Source organism: Copadichromis virginalis, linkage group LG23, assembly GCF_057382275.1.
Source record: "Copadichromis virginalis isolate Kocher_CV1m ecotype Utaka linkage group LG23, C_Virginalis_male_GT1.1, whole genome shotgun sequence".
Lineage (NCBI taxonomy): Eukaryota > Metazoa > Chordata > Actinopteri > Cichliformes > Cichlidae > Copadichromis > Copadichromis virginalis.
Genome location: NC_140639.1, coordinates 12,663,694 through 12,685,509, shown reverse-complemented (window position 1 = coordinate 12,685,509; position 21,816 = coordinate 12,663,694). Strand labels below are relative to the sequence as shown.

The 21,816-nt window shown below is 41.6% G+C and overlaps 2 protein-coding genes across 9 annotated transcripts in view; one reads left to right on the top strand and one right to left on the bottom strand.

Moving 5' to 3' along the window:
• Positions 1–417: 417 nt before the first annotated feature.
• rgmd (RGM domain family, member D) lies at positions 418–7,041 on the top strand. Its single transcript, XM_085448967.1, has 3 exons — positions 418–656; positions 3,258–3,769; positions 5,526–7,041. Exons 1-3 carry the CDS (start codon positions 563–565, stop codon positions 6,216–6,218), a joined length of 1,299 nt encoding a protein of 432 aa, XP_085305093.1. The 5' UTR covers positions 418–562; the 3' UTR covers positions 6,219–7,041.
• A 4,599-nt stretch (positions 7,042–11,640) lies between these two features.
• celf5a (cugbp, Elav-like family member 5a) overlaps positions 11,641–21,816 on the bottom strand; it is a 193,211-nt gene continuing 183,035 nt past the window's right edge. For 4 of the 8 annotated variants that reach the window (XM_085449579.1, XM_085449584.1, XM_085449583.1 and 1 more), the window contains exons 8-12: positions 20,679–20,894; positions 20,291–20,383; positions 19,347–19,490; positions 16,396–16,559; positions 11,641–15,935 (exon numbers count right to left, since the gene is read on the bottom strand). In XM_085449579.1, coding sequence (XP_085305705.1) covers positions 16,432–16,559; positions 19,347–19,490; positions 20,291–20,383; positions 20,679–20,894 — 581 coding nt within the window. In that variant the 3' untranslated portion in view covers positions 11,641–15,935; positions 16,396–16,431. The remainder of the gene's footprint in view (positions 15,936–16,395; positions 16,560–19,346; positions 19,491–20,290; positions 20,384–20,678; positions 20,895–21,816) is intronic. The other 4 variants (XM_085449580.1, XM_085449585.1, XM_085449582.1 and 1 more) reach the window with 3 other exon arrangements.

Here is a 21,816-nt window from a genome sequence, read left to right as displayed (position 1 = left end):
AGCATCCTGCTCCATGCTGAAAACACAAAAACATTTGCCCCTCGGGTGGGGGACGGGGGGTAAAAAGAACATTTCCCCGTTGGTGCAAAAAAAAGTTTGTTGCACAAGTTTATATCGTAATTCTGCATGAGAAAACTGCATTACTTTCCACTTCTGGATACACTAAATGCTCCAAATTCTCATCTTATGCATCCGCACACAGTTTAACTACTATAAACAAGGCATGCTGTGATTCTTCGGTTATAATCGGGGCAATTACAGCTTCACACCGCCACGACTGTCGCTGAAGGCCCTTTTCCACTGTCCTCACCCCCCCCACCCGAGTAATTGCCACTACATGTAAATATCAAGTGGTTAGTGAATAATTAGTCTTTCATTGGCCAGCAATCACCTCTGGGCCCCGTCTACACTTTAGACCCCTCCCTCGTAGAGCCGCCCTGAAGACAGGGGCCCCTTTGAATGACAGCGCTTTGGAAGGAAGACGAATTTTTGTCTGATTTCTCGCAGCCGCAGCGTCGATGAGAAGCAGTCGAGGAACTCCATTCTAACTGAATGGATTGGTATGGGGAGAAGCGGACCTCAAACCACGGCTAAGCGGCAGCTTTGGGACTGTGTAACGTTGACGATGGTTTTACTTTCGCTGCTGTTTCGACCAGGTAAGTGTTGCTTTTCCAATCCGTGCTCCCCCACTCCTCCTAATGCCCTGCATACAAGGCTGTGTCCCGGTAATGGAGGTGGATAGGGAAAAGTTTTCCTGCTGTTGTGTGGCTCAGATGTGACTCTTGTCAACTTTATGCTGTACTTGCATGCATTGTGCGGTAAGGGGTAATTAATGTGGGGTTGAACAGAGCGAGGAAAGCGGCCGTTGTTTTGCGGTGGTCGTCGGCTGCGGGGACAAAGTAGGTCCTGTCCTGCTGCTGCAGGATCCCAGCCTCCAGGCTGCAGCGCTGCTAGCAGATCAGCACGAGTTAACTCGCTTTCTGGACTCATTTTAGGGTCAAACATTCCGCTTTTCCCTTTCCACACAGGGACACCAAACAATCTGCTCCTAACCGCTCAGTGGCCAGCACGTTTTGGCACGCCCGCATTACTTCACTTATCTTTTTACCAACTTATGTAAAGTTACGACTTAGCTTCCCGTTAGCATAGCTCGCTAGCAGCTGGCGTCCAGCACCCACAATCAGCCCGAGAACAAAACCGCGGAGCTTTTTCCCCTTTTTCTTCTGTAGGCAGAAACACCGCAGACGGACACATTTCGTACTGTAGACAGCGCCCTGTCTTTCCTTTCACGTCTCAGTTGTTTGAGTTGTTGGAAAAACTAAGGAGAGCATGTTAATTCACCTATTCATGCCTCATTTAGCTACCATGCATGGGGGTCCAACTTTTTGGCCTCTGAACGTGTTGGTGGCTGCTATCTCCCAACCCGGGATCAAAGACCAGCTCGGCTCAGAGGCATTCTTCATTTGGATCGTAAAGTTTAAGTTTTGTTTCTCACACAGGCGATTTGTCTTGGTATGGAGATTTGTTTTAAACTCTGTCGGTGGTATTATTTGTTGTGTTTATATGAGAAAGTAACTAGTGCGCATGCTTGTAAGCACTGTGATAAAATTAAGATATTGTTTGTTTGTTGTGTGTGTTTGTTTGTTTGTTTAACAGAAATGCACATTACTGATATATACGCTTATCATTTCAAAGGAAGTGTTCAATCATGATGCCAAAAATAAACAGCAGCCTTAGTGACTTTCAAAATAAAACCTCAGGTTCATCTTTGTTCAAGAGTCATGATGAGTCCACTAAACCCATCACGAAGCTTAAGAGGTTATTATTGTAACCTATATGAGCCACCATATCTGTCTGTTTTTGCATTTATGGCATTATTATGCTATAAAAAAGTTCACTGAGTTGGGCTCGGACAGAAACTCGTCACGTCAGATACACTAATGCGTGATTTACTAATAGAAGCACTCTTTGTGTGGTCGCTTTGCTTTTCTCACGCTTTAGTGCTTCCCACATGGTCCCCAAACTTGTTGGTAGCTTAACTAAGTGCTCAAACATAAAGAGCCTTTGGGGGGCTGTATGGCTGTTGATGGCAGGTGATTGTCAAAAAGTGTCAATCACGGCAGACTCGGGTGACCTCTTAGCAAGGCGGGGGAAGGCCTGTTGGAATTCAGAGGAGGGATGCGTCTGACTTGACCTCTCGCACTCCATCTCGGATCAGCGCTGGTATTGAAGCGCATTGGCTGTGAGAGGCATTAATCATCCGGTGCACCAGACTTCTGCATAAGGGAAGAAAGGGTGGAAAAAAACCCCTCAAAAACATAGTGTTTACCGATGTGAAATCTCTGTGCTTATCTTGTCTTTGTCCAGGCTGTTTTGGCGATTAGGTGCAGCTTTGGAGTAAATACAAGATTATTCTGTTGCAAACAGAGAGCAGTTTATTGCAGTTGATCTCACTCTTGCTGTAAAAGTATGTGTTGAGATTCTGGCTGATCCTGATCTGAGATGGAAATGTTTCTACCTTGCAGCAGGAATTACTATCCCGGTCAGCGTATGAGTCACGATACCCAAAAGTAATGTGAACACCCTGAAAGGAAATTGACGAATAGCCACATTTTTTACTTCTCTCCCAGAAGTAGTTGTAGGTCTTTGTTTTCCTTGATATTAAATAACCCACTGGTGGATCATTACTTAACTGGGAACCTTGAAACGGACCACCAAAAACTCTGCTACACAGCCTATACTGCTCTTCCCATACGTTGAGCCTCACTGTGCCATGCATTGTGGCTGGACTTCACTTACCTCCAGCAACAGCCAAAACCACATTCAACACCCTCCGCCAAACTAACGCAGGTTGGTTGCCTCCTGCAGTGAGGCTACATGCTATTTCTGTGAGAGCTAGTTGGGGGAAATAAGTTTTGACTGACTTTGGAGCACAGTGTGGGATTAAGGCCTCGTGAGCTCACGCATTTGCGTTTTAATGGCTCTCCTGATTGAGCTAAACTTGATAGTGGAAAAGCTGTGTCTGCTGCCTCATGCACTGAGGTAATATGTCTGTAAATGTCAGATGGATGGTAGGGCATTTTGGGAGATTTTTTTTTTTCTGGTGCACATTAGTTTACTTTTCAGGAATTATTTATTTTTTTCAGAGTGGGGATGAAGTGTTCTTACTCAAAAAGAGAAATTCCCCTTGCAACCGGCTCGATTGTAGTACAGTTTTGTGATCATCATGGTTTTTTTTGTTTGTTTGTTTCTTTTAGCACACTGCCAGCAGTGTAGAATCCAGCGCTGTAATGCAGAATATGTGGCATCTACCTCACCGTCCAGTGGTCTGCAGGAGGACGTGGCTTTAGATGTGGACTACTGCATCGCCCTGCGGGCCTATGCCATGTGCACCCGCCGGCAGGCACGCAGCTGTAGGGGCGACCTGGTCTACCACTCGGCCGTCTTTCGCATTAAGGAGCTATTCTCTCAGCATAACTGTTCCAGCGATGGGCCGACCTCTTCCGACAAGGTCCCCAGCACGTCTCGGCCAGCTCTTTTAGAGCTCTGCAACTACGAGAATCGGGTCCTCGTGTCGGGCTCAGCCGGTCAGCAGAAGAAATACGCCCACTGTGGATTATTTGGAGACCCGCACCTACGGACTTTCAGAGATGAGTTTCAGACCTGCAAGGTCGAGGGGGCTTGGCCTCTGATCGATAACCGCTTCCTGTCTGTACAGGTGACCAATGTGCCTGTTGTCCTAGGCTCCAGCGCCACAGCAACTAGTAAGGTAAGGATAACTTCAGAACAGCTGTGTCCAGCTGTGTCTGCACAGCTTAAATCTAAGAAATGTCCATTTTTTCATGTCTTAACTTGTTTAAGTTGCTCTTTCGTGTGTGTTTATTCTAACACCAAAATATGTGAAACTGCTCACAATTTAATTAAAGAAAATTAAAGAGTAGAGCAAAATTTTACTAAAATATCCCCAAAAATGTCAATCTCACAAACCCCTGGGGGAGGTGAAGCTCACGTAGACACTCCAACTGGTCATGTTTAATCTGTGTAAAATGTCAGAAACTTCCTCCGGTCACCTATGTCCATGTTGGAGACGAACACTGATGCAATACTAAGTTTTAAACGAATGCCCTACACATTAGGAAGTTTTTTTTTTTTTGTTTTTTTTTTTTTGGGCGTGAGCTCAAGTATTGCCATAAAGTATCAAACATGTGAAGTTAATCGTCATTCCATGGTGCCTCTCGAGTCTCCAGCATTCCTCGTGTCTTGGAGCTCCTTCAGATCTATGAGGGGAGAAGAGAGGAGGGGAGTCCTTCAGCGGTGTTGAATCACAGACATGCATGAGCGCTCTACCTTTAACACATGGGTGGTCATATGGTAGTGATTAACGCTCACTCAAACATTTTCCTCCGCTGCCACGATCTGGAATGTTTTTTCACCCCTCTGGTCAAATAATTAACTCGCTGCTTTTTGTGTAAATATGGAATCATTTGGAAAAATAAAGGAATAATTGGCCAAGAGCAAAAAGGTTTTTGTTTTTTTTTAAAATTCTGTTAATTAAATAGGATGGTCTCCCTGGCCTGATTGTGGTTTGTGTATGTGTGCACGTTTTCTCTCTGTTTACTACTTAATATTTAGCTCATGAAGCTGAGTTTTTAATATTAATGTTTTTTCTTCTTTGTCTTTTGCCCAGATAGTTTAAAAAAATGTCTTTCATTGATCAGGCATTACTCTAACTGTACTAAGCTAATTTTAATTCTCCAAGCTAAACATAAACCAACAAACTACACGATGTTGTGTAATAGGATTGCTCGTAAAACTCGTAGTGCGTCTTGGCTGTGCAGCCTGATGTAAGACTGTAGTACTGGTGCATCTTTGCCAGCACCCACATGCCCCCATCATGTTTTCTGAGTTGTTTTCAGCTGCCAGACCCAAGACAGGAACTCATTCATCAAATAAAATACAACCTTTAAGTGTAAACGTACCCACAACCAGTGCTTTGTCAGGATCTTTTCATGAAACGGGGGTTAGGCCCCTTTCTGATGCTCAGCTGGACGATGGAGGAGAGAAGAAGTGGAGGTTTTGGACAGTTATCTAATGCAACCTTTAGATACAACATCCATGGACAACTAGTTGAGTTGTACTAGTTCAGCATCAGTTGTTTGCTTTTACGTGGAAATAGATGGGTGATGATAGTGACACTTTGACCTCGATTAGCCCCATTATGTTGCCTGTTTTCTTATATGAAACAGATTTTGTAATCAACATGAATTAATTGGCTAAAGAGTACAACAGAGACAAATCATTCTTTAGCAAGCTGAGTGTGAACCACTAACACCCTATGCATGGAAATATTTGGTTTTCTGCTGCCACCTTGTGGCCCTAAGTGGTACTACTTATTGGGCATCTGTTATGATCAGTTAGAGGAGTGATGTGACTTGGAGAACCAGCAGTAGATAGTTGATGGAGAAAAGAGTAAAGTTTCAATCAGTCACTCCACACTAATTGAATGTTTTTTGTCCTTATTTCAGATCACAGTGATCTTCAAGTCTTACCATGGCTGTACAGATCAGAAGGTCTACCAGGCCACCACTGAAGACCTACCCCTGGCTTTTCAGGATGGGACTCGCAGTGGCGGTGAAAGTGGCAGCCTGACCATCGCAGAGCGAGGTGGCTCCGGAGTCGGTCGGCAGGTGAGGATACAGGCCCGTTACATTGGCACCTCCATCATCATCCGGCGCGTGGGTAGCTACCTGACCTTTGCCATCCGCATGCCAGAAGACACCCTGGACTTTTCAGAAGACGGCGGCGGTCTACAGTTGTGCTTGCACGGCTGCCCACGCAACGAGCTCATCAAAGAGCACACCCTGGGCCATCAGAGCCAGCAGCCACACCTTCAAGGCACCAACACAGAGCTGGGCCCTCTGCGGCCTCCTCACCAGATCTACACAGTGGAGCGAGCCACTGCCAAGTGTAGAGAGACTCTGCAGGTGGAGGATGTGTACTTTCAGTCTTGTGTCTTTGACTTGCTCACCACCGGAGACCCCGAGTTCTCCATGGCTGCATATGGTGCTCTGGAGGATTTGAAGGCACTGCCACCCAGTAAACTGAAGCAGAACTCACCGAGGCCCACTCGCCTTCACAACCGAGGAGTGTCTCAGACTATCGCTGCTACTGCAACCAGCAGCTCATTGCTCTCACTCCTCATTCTGCTGCTTTTGTAAAAAAAAAAAACACATAAATGAATATGAATGACATGGACGTAGATGGATCATGGAAGCATTACAAGCTTGAGGAATTTGTGGATTTTGTGAACTTTCTGTTGTCATTTGAAGGATTTCGCACTCAGAAAAGATTGCATTTCTTCCCCCTTTTCCCCTTCTGTGGACACATCATTTGAATGCGAACATGAATGCATAAATGTCACACAATTTGGGGTCTAGTACACGTTTTTATCACATGAGCAGTTCGTCTACATTCAGTTTAAAAAGAAAAGTTAAGCTCACAGTTGTTCGTAAAGGTTTTTGTAAATATTTCATTCACATTCAGTAAGGAAGTGCACAACCTCTAAATGCTCCACCACATGGTTTCTAGATCCTCAGTGGTCCAGTATCCGTAGCACCTAACAGTTTAACTGCAAATATTGTGTATTTAATATCTTTCTATTTCATCTGTTGTTTTAAAAATTGGTGTTCTAAATACACAGAATCCAACAACTGTTTGTAAAAACTACCTATCTCTTAAAACCTGATTCGTTGGTGTGATTTTTCACCAGTTCTGTTCTTTTCCTGTGAAGCGCTCCCTCTTCAAGCTGTTTGGCTTCCTGTTTTTAAAGGTTTAAAACAAATCTTTATATAATAATATATTAAAAGAGTGTATATATGTGTTTTATATTATGTAAATTTGCCTGTGTATAGATGTTTTAACTGCAATATGTTTTCCATTTGTTGTGCTTAGTAGGTTATTTTGAGTCTTTGTAATTAAAGTAAACTAATAAGTGTTTGTTGTATCTGTAATATTCTTTATTAAAGTGTTGGACACTCCAGACTAAGATTTGTTTTTTGTCTCTTCAGTCCTGTCTCAGCAGTTTTATTTGATAATGGAGCTCTTATTTATTTATTTATTTATTTATTTATTGTCATTTCCTGTCATTACACAAATACTCAGGATGATGTGTAAACGTATCCGTCTGGGTGGAACGAACAGTTACTTCGAACATGGAAATTCATGACAGCAGTGCTGCTTTACAAACGTGTGCCTGCAGTGCTTGTCCTCTCCTGGTGGTGTCCTCAGTCCATAAGTCCTGACGGCTCCTGGTATAAAGACAGTTTTGACAAGCTGGCTGTGTAGCTGTAGGGATCCACAGTATGTTCTCAGTCCCCTGTGTAAATGTTACCTCAGAGTGCTGAGTTGGCTGCTGGCTTTGCTTTTGTCTGCCAGAATGCTGCATGGCTCTAAATAGGATTTAGTCTGTGGTTAACACCAGGTTAGAGTCAACAACACCACGCGGTGCGTATATTTGTACTCTATATGAACAGTGAGTGCTGCGATTAGAGGGAGAGAGAGCTGCGATCAGTTTTTATTTCTATTAAAAATGCAATTAAGAAAGCCCGGGCACACTCCTTATGAAGACATTAAGAATTAATGCTCTATAATCAGTCTACATGGATGTAATTTATATCTTGAATTGAATTATAGGTAAGCTGACTGTAATTTTATAATACTGAGTGACAGCATGTTTCATCACACATGCAACCATACTTAATCTCTCCATGTCCCATTTCTTTAAATAAAGACAATGTGACATTTGCATGATGTGTGAGATGACAGATGAAACCTGCCACGATTTTCTAATCTTTCACATGCGAATCACATTGCAGATGGCTGAATGTGATTCAGGTCTTTCTTGGCAGACTTCATCACCTCTTTCTCGGTGTTAGCGGGAAGGAAGGCGAGGATGGAGAATAGTACTGGCAGGAAAAATGTCGTTTTTGGGTGGTCCAGCAGTAGAAATAAGAACATTTTCTGAAGTATTCTACTTCAGCATGATATTAATGTACTTGCACTTTTAGATTTAAATATGTTTCGTATCCAAATAATTTCCCAAGCTGTTGTTTGTCATCCATATAAAGTAACAATTTTTAAAAATGAACAGCTTACAAGATACTTCCCATGCAGTTTCCAAGAATTTCTTTAAAAATTGCTTTAACCAAAAATGTCATATTTTCATTATTATGCTTTTTATTTTATTTTTTAAAAGATCAACAACACTACATGCCATTTATCCAATGACCCTTCGATGAAGCCTGAAAACTATGATGGGAATCAAATCAAAATCCCAATACCTAACTATAAATGAAAACCATTTAGACCTGCAACAGGAAATTGTTTCCTATGCAGTGTATTGATATCAACAATCTATTAATGTCTTATACATGACATAAAACACATGGCTAATATTGTCCAGGTCTCCCTAGTGTCTCTAAACAGCTCTGATTTGACATGAATGAGGGAGCTCTGGGGGTGTCTGTGCTGTTGGTGGTGGATTCTTTGGGTTGTGGGGTTTGACCTTTGAGGATTAAGCTTGCTCTGATGCATCCCAAGGATGCTTGTCTAAATTTGGATTTGGGGAGTTTGAGTCTGGATCAGCACCTTGGAGTCTTTGTCATGTTCCTTGAGCAATTCCTGAGCTGTTTCTGTGCTGTGGCAGAGTGTGAAGCCGCTGCTGACAAGGATGATCGTCGCTGTGAAGGGAGGTATGAGGTCGACAACAAGGCTCAAGTGGGTGGTATGTGTAAAAGTAACATCCACAGTGATGGCAGGGCTCAAGGTCTTTGGGTCCTATAGATGATGGTTTTAATGCCATGACTGATTAATGTATGTGTCAGATACACATTGGGGATTAGAACATTGCTATTTTGGTACTTTTACTTTAGATAAAGACTTTGAATGCTTACCTTACAACTTTCTTTCTAACATATCTTTTCCTCCAAAGGTATGATCTCGGCTCGGTTGAGATGATGGCATCACACCGTGTTCCTTCCGGTTTGCTTTAGAATTTTAAAGTTAAAAAGCCACGAGTCTCGTGACCTCGCAGGACAGATTGGCACTATAGCTTAAATAATAACCCAATGCAAGAGCATCCTCTTATGCAGCCTGTTTAAAGGTGATGAGCTCCTTGACATCTTTTGAACATTTAAAACATGAAACACACTTTTGATTGGCAGTAAAAACACACATTTTCTCAAAAACTGTAAATGAAAACTGTGTGAAATGTTCCACGCTCCACAGACTTCACAGGAATCCTGTCAAGGAATTAGCACAGTGGATGTAACATGTTGCCAGAGCCTGTAAAGATTGCTTGTCCACCCTCTTTGAGCCATGCTATCTTGACTTTCCCCTGTAAACAAGGACAATTACCAAGCTAATGAGTTGAGGAAAAACTGCTTGAGTGATTGATACTCTTAATGGGGAAATTAATTTGATATTAATAGAGCACTTGGCAAGATAAATAGATAGTGGTGTGTTAGTCCTCTCCTTGATTGATAATGGCTAGATTGATGGCTGTCTTAATGCAAGATGTGCCTTAGCCATAAATGAGGTGGTCTTGATGAGGAGCGATTTTTGTGTCATGAGATGATCAAACGTTGAGAGCACTAAGTGCTTATATTTATTTTGATACTGATTTTTAAGTACACAGGGACTCTGGTCTTTTTACCTAACTTGGTTTTATCAAGAAGAAGAACAACCACTATAATAGAGAATAAACAGAGCTTACTGCATATGTAAATTTAAAAAAAGACATCATTTATGCTAAATGATGCAAAAGATGTTGGTCAACCATTGCTGTAACTTCCCCCATCTGATCTTGTGAGATTCTGTTTGCTCCTTAAATAATCACCTTGCATCATTCCCGCAATTCCTGATGACTCATAACCTTAACCTTCTGTTGCTGAAGCAGTTTGCTTAATGACGCACTCACAGTCTGACTGTTGCACCCCGTAAATGGCACCTAACATACTCGTATATTGCACCCTGTTACATGGGTCAGCGCTGCAGAACAAAGAGTGAGAAGTTACTCATTTCTCAGGGAGTTTGCACCAGTGTGTGTGTGTGTGGTTTCTAGTTGCAGCGATTACACAGCTATCTCATATTGCAGGCTCCCTCATACCTGACCAACTCAATCTTTCTGTGTCTCCTCAATAATCAGAGTGACAGCGAGCAACTAGACATATCTCACCCGCTGGCTCACTGCAGAATGGGTATTGACCTACATATCAAATCATACACTTCTGGCTTGTGTGATAGAGACGGGGGAGGGGGTGGTGGTGGGGTGCCGTATGATTGACAGCGCCTTCTTTGGTAAACACGTTTCATCCCCCGGGTATCTCCCTCTTCGTATGTATTTGTTATAGGCAAAAATCGCACGGCAAAGAGAAACGTCCCGCAAATCCTATAAGCTTGGAGTTAGAGCGGCTTCGGCACCTCCGCTACTGTAACAGTAGAGAACAGCTGAGAACACCTGGCTGTCGGAGTGTGTATTTTTATTAACGAGCCTATGTCACCAAACTTTTAACAAATGGCCCCCCGGCACCCTGAAAAACCCAGCTCGGAAATTAAGCATCTGCATCATAAATCTTGGAAAGTTACAATAATTTGCAATTCACTCCCTCATCAAAGGCAATATTACCCTAATTTATTATCTCCCGGCACGAGGGGTGCGCAAAGGCCGTGGAGATAAGAGTTTATCAGGAGGGGGATTGATTTTCATTAACTGATTGTAATAAAGATGAACTGCCTGCCGTGCACACTGACCAAGAGTCACACTTTATTGTAATTGGGACAATTTATTTTATGAGCCAGTGGCTCTACTTTTTTGTCCCTCCCCCTTTTTTCTTTCATATCCATCTCCGCTCTTCAAAATAGGAATCTAATGTCTCAGCTGTTCTGCTTCTTTTGTTACAGTGACTCCCGATGTATGAAGATGATCATTACAAGATGTATGTGGAGACAATTCAAATGTCAACAGATGTTACTTTAGATTTAGCTTCTGGCATCAAAGCAGTGCCACGGTTTTCTAAACTTGACTGATGGTGCGTGCCTGCCTTATATCAACTTATTGCTTCCTGCTTGTCTGCATTGTAATGATATTTGTCCCCGTTATTCTCGTGAAGCGTTGCTATGACACCTATTCACTGGGATTTATATATTTAGGGTTTTGTTTTGTTTTTTTTTTGGTATTTTGTTCCCATCAACTATTTCCTGAGAAGTACGCTCCAAAAACGGAGTGAAAGATAACCAAAACAGCTCTATATGTTGGATCATAGTTATCACATGAGAATAAAACGACTGGAATTCCAGTCATGATGAACTCCAGAGTCGACTCCCGATGATGTGAGAGCTGTAGAAAAGTGTTTAAAATGGTTTTAAACAGCAGTCCTGAATCCATATAGGGCCGTTACGCAATTACCGCAGCTTCCTCACTCGGCGTCAGAGACGACCTCTGAGGTGGTGAGCAACATCTACGTCCTGTAAAAGTTTCAAGCTCTTGGAAATGCCGAGGGGAGCGAGTGCTTGTGCAACAGCTCCCCCTCTCTTTGCGCCGCCGCGGTTCAGCGCTTCAATGCAAGTGTGAGAAACGAAACATCCAGTTTGAATTTTTATTGTAAAATTGGAAAAAAAGGAGAGAAAGAGAGAAAAGCCTCGATAAGCATTTCTTTTTTGATACATATCTTTATCTTACCATAACCGTAAAATCAAATAAATAAAACTGGCAAAATAAATAAGAAAAATAAATAATAAATAAAATAAATAAACATCAAATTACATATTTGACCCGATAATTATAAAATTATTAAATCATCAGTCATTAATATGAAGTAATCTAAGCAGCAAGTATTAAGAAATTTCAACAGGGGAAAAATGTTTGGTTTCTCAGGCTAATACAGAACACATATTTTTTTTTCTTCATAATTTTATTTTATTTTTTTTATAAAAAGATACTGCTTTCCCTGTCAGTTATTCCATGCTGTACTGACGCTGCCACAAAAACAGGTGGCGCTCTCCTTTTTTGTTTTTTTTTCTTCAATAAAAAAAGAAAAACATTACTACCTGTAAACAGCATTTTCTCCTCCGGGTTAAAAGAATAATACTGAGATTCTTCTTTTTGCGCCCTGCATTTCAGTAAAGTCTACTCACAGACTCCATACTGCTGTTTCTATGCTTTTTGTACGCTTTGTGCTGAGAAACCAGAAAGTTAATATCTTTAGAAAGCGAAACCCTCCCCCCCTCCCCTCACCCATTTCATTACCCAAACTGTACGTACCCAAAGAAAGGTCCTGTGCTGATTTTCCATAATTTACAGATTTCATATTTATAATAAGCTACTATCCTTAGCATTCAAACCATAGTTAAAGAATCATACTGTTAATATGAGTAGTACCATAATCATAATCTTTAACGCCCCCAAGTCCCCATTGAGCATGCTCAGAGATCAAAAAGGGCACAATGGCAACATGACAAATAAATAAATAAATGGATGCAAGAGTGAAAATAATGTAGATTGACTTTAGCTTGACCACATGCACTCTAATTTTAAAACTACAGGGATAATTACTAATAATTAGTAACTTACATATTTTAAACAAATTATTGTTGGTGGGATTGTAGCCCCTTTCTCTTTTCTGAATCTATAGATATGTATATAGAGGCCTATGCACTACATATAAAACAGCACACTCATTGTAATTTAGTCAAATTTGTCTCTTTTGGCCAAAAACGAGACGTTATGCGAGCTTCTGGCCAAGTCTATTTTCATTTTAATGACTCCATCTCCAGTAGAGATCTCCAGTAGAGATCCCATGAGAGAAGATATTTTGACTGGGTTCACATGGCCCAGTATCACCTGGGGAAAAGGGAGGGCATATATCACAGCTCCCTAAAGCTGTGAGAAGAGAATAAGAGTAACTTCTCAGGGGAAAGACGACGCCCTCAGGCAAATATATAAAAATCTAACCTTTTTACTGAAAATGTACATTATATATCACTACATCCTGAACTGATCCTCCCCCTACAATATTATACTACTTCACAAAATCAAATATTTTATTTCACTAAATATTTCCTGAAAATTACCGTATTTATAAGAGTAGATTTAAAAAAAAAAAAAAAAAGTCTGGCACAAAGTTTTCAGTCAGGTGAGGAAATGTGGTGGTTAAACTTGCATAATTTGGCAATTCATGACGAGAAAAGGCATTTCAAAAAACTCCCTCCTAGCGCATCTAAATACTGCTTGCAACAGAATAAAACACACATAGTAACCGGGGATAACATTTACTCCCAGTCTACTGAAAATGATGCACCCTCCCCTTTTTTATAACACTGATCCAGTGAACTTTAATCACACAAATAAAAGAAAAAAGGAAGAATTGCTGGGTCAAAGTAACACTAAATGAACGTATGCAGACATCAGGATCTGGAGAGTCATTCTGGAGGATAAAATTGTTATTCCAGACTGCAGAGGCATACGCAGTGGTCGTGCTATCTGAAGACGCTTTAGTGTATGGGACAGTATTGTGATTACATGTCTGAAGCACTGATGTGTCTGAAGTTTAGAGCGATGATCAGAGTGCTGAGATCTCTCAGAGTCCTGAGGGGTACGATGCTTCAGAGTGTAAACTGAGTCAATGAATCTGATATTCAAATAAAGAATGAATCAAAGAGTGAAATAGAAAAAAACAACAACCCAAAAACAAACAGCGCATCAGATTTCATCTCGGACGCATTGAATGTGTGTCTCTTTGCAAAAACAGAAGCACAGATAACACAAGTTTGGTTATTTAATCGTATCTTCCAGGCTTGATGTGTCGTGACCACACTGCACAGGAGCCATGTGTGACCAGCACTAATGGTAAGCTGTCATCCTGTTGAAACAGCAGCAGCTGTAGCAGCTACACTTACAGGCCCGCTGCTGTCTAATTGATGGATCATTTTGCTCTTAATTTGACCTCCTAAGGCTGGTAATGCCAAGGCTTCTTCTCTCTTTGTAGAAGCTCGCACTGTGCTATTATACCCTTTCAGAAAAAAAATACAGTTGCTCTTCACTGAAGAACATGTACAATCTCCTCTAAGCACCATATACAGATCTCCATGCCTCCACCCTTTACCATAATGACACCGATCAAGTGCCTTCAAAGTGTCCCACAGGACACGCTGCCGTTCTGCGTTTTGGGATTCCTTCAGGGACTCTGGATGACAACACGGGAGAAAAAGACTAACATCCAGCTACTGAGAGAGAAATGAACTCTGTCACTCAGTCAATTCACTCAAAATGCCAATGTGTAATTGATTGCGCATCTCTCGCCCTGCGGTGCTGCTCCCCATCTAATCAATATTATCATTACCCTAATTATGCTGCGGGTTAGCTTTGGGGCACCCGTGAACCGATGGTCCCTATTAAGAGAGAGATATGCTGGCACTTGGAGGTGAGGAAAGAGAAGCAGGAGGGAGGAGGAGAAATAGGAGGGGAGTCTGCTCCCGCCTGCTGAGAGCAGCTGGAGGAGCTTGGCAGTGGAAGAGGGCACGACCCGGGAGGGACCACTGTGACACGCCGATGGAAATTTTTACAACTGCTGTCAGGCTCATTTGTATATTTTATTAAGCAGTTACAGATGCTGTGCTGTTTTACTGCTGCGTATCCAGCTCAGCCGGGTGGCACTTTTACCACAGTGCTTTATGGTCAGATTATCTGTACTATCAAGGCTTTAATGATGACATGGAATGAGTCGCAATGACGATCAATTATGGAACCGCAACACGCTGGCAAGAACAGAGGACAGCAATGCTTGGCTAAATACGCTCTGGTTCTTTTGATGTCTGCTTTGAGAAAAGGTTACTGTGTCACTTTTGGCACTAAAGGACTGCTTTCTTCTTCTTCTGACACAATAATACAGACGGATCATGCTTCCGAGATGAAATGCTGCGATGCGGATGACGTAACGAAAGGCAAAAGAATATATCTGAACATGCCCGAAACAATGTCTAACCCATGTATTCTACGGCACTAAAATAGTATAGCTTTACTTTTTTTTTTAATACATTTTTCTGTTTTGTTTTAATATTTTCAAACCCAGTAACTATAAATGTAAAAGGAAAAAAAAAAAATCAAAAACCCTTGCTCTTTTTTTTTTCAACCTGAAGCTAGTGTTTCTTCTTAAGTTTAACTTGTAATATTATTAGTAGTAGTTTGCAGTATTAGTATCATTAATACTATATATTACTGTTCAGAACAATAAAAATGTTTGGTCCTTTGGTCCCTTAGGGGTGAAAGATTTGCAGTCCTATTGTTGCTAATGGAAACCTCAGTGGCTGCACTTCTGCGCTTACTGAGAGAGACGGGGAGAGAATAAGAGAAAGAGGGAAAGAGAAAGAAAGTCTGTCAGTGGACATATAGAATAGTTTCTTTTTTTCCACTGGGTTTTTTTTTGATCTTCAAGTTTGAACCCTCATTTGTCCAGTACAGTAAAAGCCACAAGCGCCTCTTTCCTTATATATATATATGTGTGTATATAATATGTATATAGAAATCTATTTGTTGTTGCTGCTTTTCGTTTGTTAGTTTGTTGCTTAATTAACAATTCAAGTCTCAACAAGAAAAAGTTCTGTTGTTCAGTTTCATCACTTCTTTTTTTCCAGTTTTTTTTTTTCTTCTCGTCTTTCTTGCACTGTGCCATCTGTTACTGTTAACGTCCCCCGGTGAAGCGCCTCCTCACTTCACATCTTCCTCTTCTGCCGTAACCTACATCTTCATAAGTAAATGCTGATATGTCTTCAAAAATTCCATATGTGTTGATTTTTTTTTAAAACATATTTTGCTTTCAAAGAGAGAGAGAAAAAAAAGTTGAACTCCTCCAAAGATAATATCTTCACGTGTCCTCTAAAACCTAGAAACAAAAAAAAGAAAGAAAAAAGAAAAGAAAAAGAAGAAAAAGGCCATTTCAAATCTCACTGCTCATTAAACTGTCAATCTAAAGATCAATTTCTTTAAACTTTGAGTAGTTCAGTATGGTTCTATTATATCAGTCTAATGGTCTGGAGAGAACTAACCCACGCTGCCACACCAATCAATCATCGTCAGTCACAGTGATGACAGATTTCTCCTTAATTAATATGCCTACAGTGCTGCACATCAAATCAACCCCTCTACATTTCTTCAAATATTAAAACTGTAGAAACCTTTAATGTTTAAGCTTTGCATTCACAGAACATATAGCAACCCAATACTTATCAGTCTAACGATATTTACTTTCCAGGAACAGTCAGGTGGCATTATTTGAACCTTAGTTGCATCGTGAGTGTAAAAGGACAGAGTGGTGAAAATCAGCAATACTCTTATGGGCTCACCTGTGCTGCTGCGATGAATACTGAAGGTAGGCTGTGTCAGTAAGGGCGGCTGGCATCCTTCGGTCTCTTTAACTGGACTTTCAACCTCTTCATCCCAATCTGAAAGCCATTCATGGCTTGAATAGCTGCCTGTGCGCTAGCAGGGTTGTCGAAGCTCACAAAACCTGTGTAAGAAAAGCAAAACTTCATTTACACTAACTAAGAATAATGTAGGCTAGGGCTGTTCGATATAACGATATATATCGGATGACGATATAAAAACGTCTATGTTTCATTTTACGCTATCGTTTGTTTCGTGGTGTCGCAAAATAAACTGTTTACGGCAATATTTTTTCATCGTTTTGATGGTCACTGTAGTGGCTATATTCATTTCTTAAAGTCCTCTCTTTCTCTTATATTTAATATAACCACACTACAGACGGACAAGCGCCTGTTTTTATGCGTTGTCGTTAGCAACAACGATGGTAAAACCATCGCATGTCCGCTTGTTTATTTTCCACATAAACCTTTCACAATAAAGCTCAAGATGCTGTTGAGAATTTTCAAAATAAACGGAATCACATGAAAAAGTATGCAGAGTATTGATGGATGAGAAGCAAAAAAATAGTCGTCAGGTGCTAAAAAATAAACCTTAGACTCAAACGTTAGAACAGGCTTTCCCCGCAGCACGCCGTGTAATAAATACTCACGAAAAAAACGGCGGCCTTACAACCTATGTCTAAAAATGTGTAGTTTCATGCATCGGTTAAAACACTCGACTCCAGGTACAAGACGCGCAGCTGGAAACACTTCACCTACCCGAGATTCACAGAATTTACAGAAAATATAAAATTTTTTGTGATTTATATCGTTATCGGACGATAGATGTTCTATATCGGGATATGAGATTTTGGTCATATCGCACAGCCCTAATGTAGGCACCTTAACAAGCGTTTAGGGGAGAATTTTAGTAATTTTTTATGAATAATATTTACTGTAAATTACTCTGTTAAAAAAAGAAACAGGTGGAAAAAAAGGCAATCATAATGAAAATGTAAGTGTTCTGTTGGTTTCCTCATCACGTCCTGTGTACCTCTAACGGAAGTCTAGATGGTGTTATTGATGCAGGAAGGACTGCGGTGCGGCCTAACAGCTGCTCAGAGCTCGTGACAGCCGGACACGAGGTGGCTTTTTAATGAAAAATAGGCCACGAAAAGTTTGGGGCTGTTACTGCCAAACGACATCGCTCTGCGCTCACGCTCTCTCCTAGTTGACTGTTTTTATTTGGGAATATAATATTAAGCTGCATTCAGAGATGAAGACATGTCCAGGATTTGGATAAGAAGCATGCATTTGTTGATTTTGTGCGGTGTAATAAAATGATGAAACAGTGCAGAGAACCAATGACCCTAACTCGAAATAAATGTTATATTTTATAGCATGCAGGCACTTTCTTTACAGCTGCGTGGATTTTGAACCTTCGAAATTTAATGACTGAGGGTTAACACGCCTACAAAGTTTCATTGACTCAGTGCTATTCTTTTAATTTTCTGACCTGTGAATGAGTGAAAGAGGAAAAAAAAAATCACTGAATAAATGAGTTTGATCAAAACAAGAGCAAACACAGAACGATGATCATAGGAGACAAATCTGCTGCAGACACACAAAACCTCCCCGCGATAAACCACCTCCTCAAACCTATGAACATCCTGTTTCCATCATGTGTAAAAATAAAGCCTTGAGAATTCAGTGACCAGAAATTTCAGTGGAGTGTGTCTCCACTGATGCGCTCCGCTGTGTCTGTGGTGTCATTAGGAACAGCTGATGACCCATGAAAAAAACAGCAGGAGGCTCTCCACGTCCACCACCACATGGGAGGGAGTCTACATGGCCTGCTTGGCTCAGGTTTGGCCCATTACGGGGGAAAAGTTGCGCTACAAAGAGCCGAGCTGAACGGAAGTCTGAAGAAAGTATAGAGACGGGATAAGGAGGTGACCTCCTAACCCGCCATCACCTTAATGCGTTCAGGCTAGAAACAGAGAGGAGATACCCGTTTAGAGGTCTAAGCTCAGTTTCTCTGTCTTTTACACCCCATCAATCTAAGTTTATTCCCTCTTTCTCCTTTCTAGATTAATTACACACGTGTTCCCTCCTTCCCCAGGCCTAACATTATGTTGTAAATGCATAGTGCATAAGTCAATACTGCAAATAGCTCCTCTTTCATGAATTTATATATTATTAAGTCCCCCAAGGGAGACGGAACTGGTGATCAATTTCGCCCAAGGTTCTTTGGTTCCCTGAAGTGAAAACAAAAGCTGATCTATAATTGTCCTTTTCCTTCCTTCCCCTCAACCATCACTGCCTGCCTTTTTGTAAGCCCTGGGGTTGGACGCGCATGTAGGCTGCCAGAGCTAAATGGGACAAGAGGTGTGGAAATGTGTGAATCAGCCTCAGCGGTGAAGGTATTGACAGATATTGGGGTTACACAATGGTGATGAGGATGCTGATGCAGCACCTCAAGGTTTCCAGGTCACACAGCCGGCAAGCAGAAACAAGGACGTGCGGTCTGATCGACTACATCCCGATTATTTTGGCTGCAATGTACTCTGCGCATTGCTTTAAAAGCGCCGGTGCCAAAACACAACAGTCATCAAGATGCAAAATTAGGTCAGTCTGTCAGGGGTAAGATCGCTCAGTCCTCCAGGTCTGTGAGCTGTCAAATGTCATCAGAGGCAATGGTATATACATTATATATATATAAAAAATTTTGTGTTGTGTGTTTGAAAATAAAGAAAAGACAAACATTTTACTATTTAACCTGTATACACCAAGACTGATTTATTATTATTAGATTTATTCAGAACCAAGTGTCTTTATCTCTCAAGCCGGGGTCAATACAAATTGACTTGATATAATTTCATATTATATCAAGTTGGTCTTGGACTGTGTGCATGTTGCACTGTAGGACTCACCAAAGCACTTGCTCTGGTTGGTTGCCCTGTCCATGAAGACCTTAGAGGAGATGACGGTACCGAAGGGCAGAAACATTTGCATGAGTTCATTGTCTCCAAACTCCTGTGGCAGGTGGTAGATGAACAGGTTACAACCCTCTGGACCTGGTTGCAGAGATACAGCGAAAGTTTGATAGAAAAAGAGAGAAAAAGCAGTCAGTTTGTCTTTTTCAGACCTACATATTACCCAAAATAAATACAGAATATGTGCAAAGAGCTGTCTCAGACATATGTGGCACTACCCATCATACAAAAAATAAATAAATGATTAATTAACATTGGTAGAATTAGACAGTACAGGCTGAAATGAGCATTCATGCATGAGCATCCACTCTCATGATTCCTTCATATGTGGCCTTTAGATGTATCTTCACCGTTCCTGCATACACCTGGCACAGGCTCAAATCATAATTAAAATATACATTATGTGTTGCTATTTTATATATTTTATTTAATAAAAACGCAACAGGAGTTTATTAAAATCATCACATTGCAAGCTGAAAATCTTCAAATAAGCTGTCCCAATTTGCCTGCAACCATATTTTCATTGATGTTGTTTATATGTGTGTTTCATCCACACTTACTGTCACAGCTGGCTATTATAAAAGATATGCTACTACTTATCACTATTACTATATATTACTATAATACTACTCTACATCAATCCCCATGTTTTATGTCGAGACGAGACCTGTTTACAGTCTCACACAGTCCGCTCTGTTTATCTATTAAACACAATGAAAATGATGTTAGAGTGTTTTTCTTCTCTCGCTGTACAACAAGACTCAAAATGAAGTGTGTACAGTGTAAAAGCAAAGCAAGACTGGTCTCTCGTGCTCGTCTCCCCGTTTAGCCATTACAAAGTATGAGGCATGTGAAGTGTAAAAGCAATAATGTTCTCTCACCCTCACCTTCTCTCTGCTGCTGCTGCTGGATGACCTGTGCTGGTTGGGGCAGCGTTTGGCCAATGGGAGTCAGCGTAGTGGCTGGGTAGATCGCTGCGGACGCGAAGCAGTAGAACAAGGAAGGAAGGAGGGAATGTGAGAGAGATGAGTGTAAAATCGGGGATCCCACAGAGAACGGTGTCAAGGATGCTTAAGGTCGATCACACAAGCGTAACGTTTCGTTCTGAGGCGCTGTCCTACACTATCTGAATACATACCACCTCACGCTATTCACGCACCACATAGCCTGCAGTTATTGTCTCATAGCTGCTACTCATTTATAGTGTTTACACGCCAGTGCAAAACCTCAGAATAACAGAATCGTAAACAAAGCCGTTCTGTCTCCTACCTGTGTACTGCTGTACACCAGTGAAGGCTTGCTGGAGGGTGTCGGCAGCAGTGGGGCTCTGGGTGGAGTAGGGCGGCAGGCCGTTGGTGTAAACGGTCTCCACGGCAGGGTGTCCGTTGGGCTGATGAGGGATGCCGGTGAATCCGTTGACGATAGGCGTGACGATGCTGGGTACAGCGGAGGTGGTGATGTTGGCTGGTGGAGAACTGAGGCCTGCTGGGAAAAAGGTTGGCTGTTGAGCACTTCATCTGGATCTCTGCGCATAATACTACAAGAGTTGTACAGCACTCAGACTTACACTAGCAGGCAGACACCCTTTTTCTCATAAAGTGCCGAGAAAAACAGTTCTCTGTACACACACGCACACACTCACACATTAAACACACAAAACTCGTGACCACGAGCTACACTGTGTCTTCTCTCTAATGCAAGGACACGGGTGCAACGTGAATCTGTCACATATCCGCCGTTTGTCGTGACACATCCTGCAGGATAGCTGGGGAGTCAACCTGTGAAAAATGAGCCTGTCTGTAGTGTTTGTGCGATACCCTGCTGGCTTGTACTGCTCAAGATGATGAAACCACTATGCAACTTCTGAGAAAAAAAAAAGAAAAGAAAAGAAAAGAAAAAGGGGAAACAGATCTAGACTAGATAGAAGAAGATTACGGGGGGAGATTTGCTTGAATGAGCAGGTAGCAAATACACAAAGATGTCTCGTACTTTTACACATCATAAAAAAAAAAAAAGAAGACAAAAGAACAACAGTTGGCAGTTTGACAAATGGGTGGGTCATAACATATATGGCGCACGCCTGAAAGGCAGCTGCAGAAGGGTTCATGAGTGGAATCAAAATTGGATGCTCCGTGTTCTCTGTCATTCAATGCATTTTAAAAAGGACCCTCCTTTAGAAAGTGCTTCCAATTATGGCGGGGACGTCAAAGTGCCCACTCTCAGCAGAATCTCACTTTGTGATGGTCTCTCTAAAAGCGCTTCTCTGTGGCAAAGCATCCAAGCTCATTGAAGTACAGCTCCCCCGAGGACCACCTCTCAATCTCAAAGCCCTCACCCTGATTGGACAGAAAGCCCAGGTTGTCACAGAAACCCTTCAGCGTGCCATATTTCCACAATCTGGGACCTC

Excerpts from the sequence above, each read along its gene's own strand:
- rgmd (XM_085448967.1), top strand. The coding sequence starts at position 563 with ATGGGGAGAAGCGGACCTCAAACCACGGCTAAGCGGCAGCTTTGGGAC. Across the intron at positions 657-3,257 it reads TTCGCTGCTGTTTCGACCAG|CACACTGCCAGCAGTGTAGA; the intron begins GTAAGTGTTGCT and ends TGTTTCTTTTAG. Across the intron at positions 3,770-5,525 it reads GCGCCACAGCAACTAGTAAG|ATCACAGTGATCTTCAAGTC; the intron begins GTAAGGATAACT and ends TCCTTATTTCAG.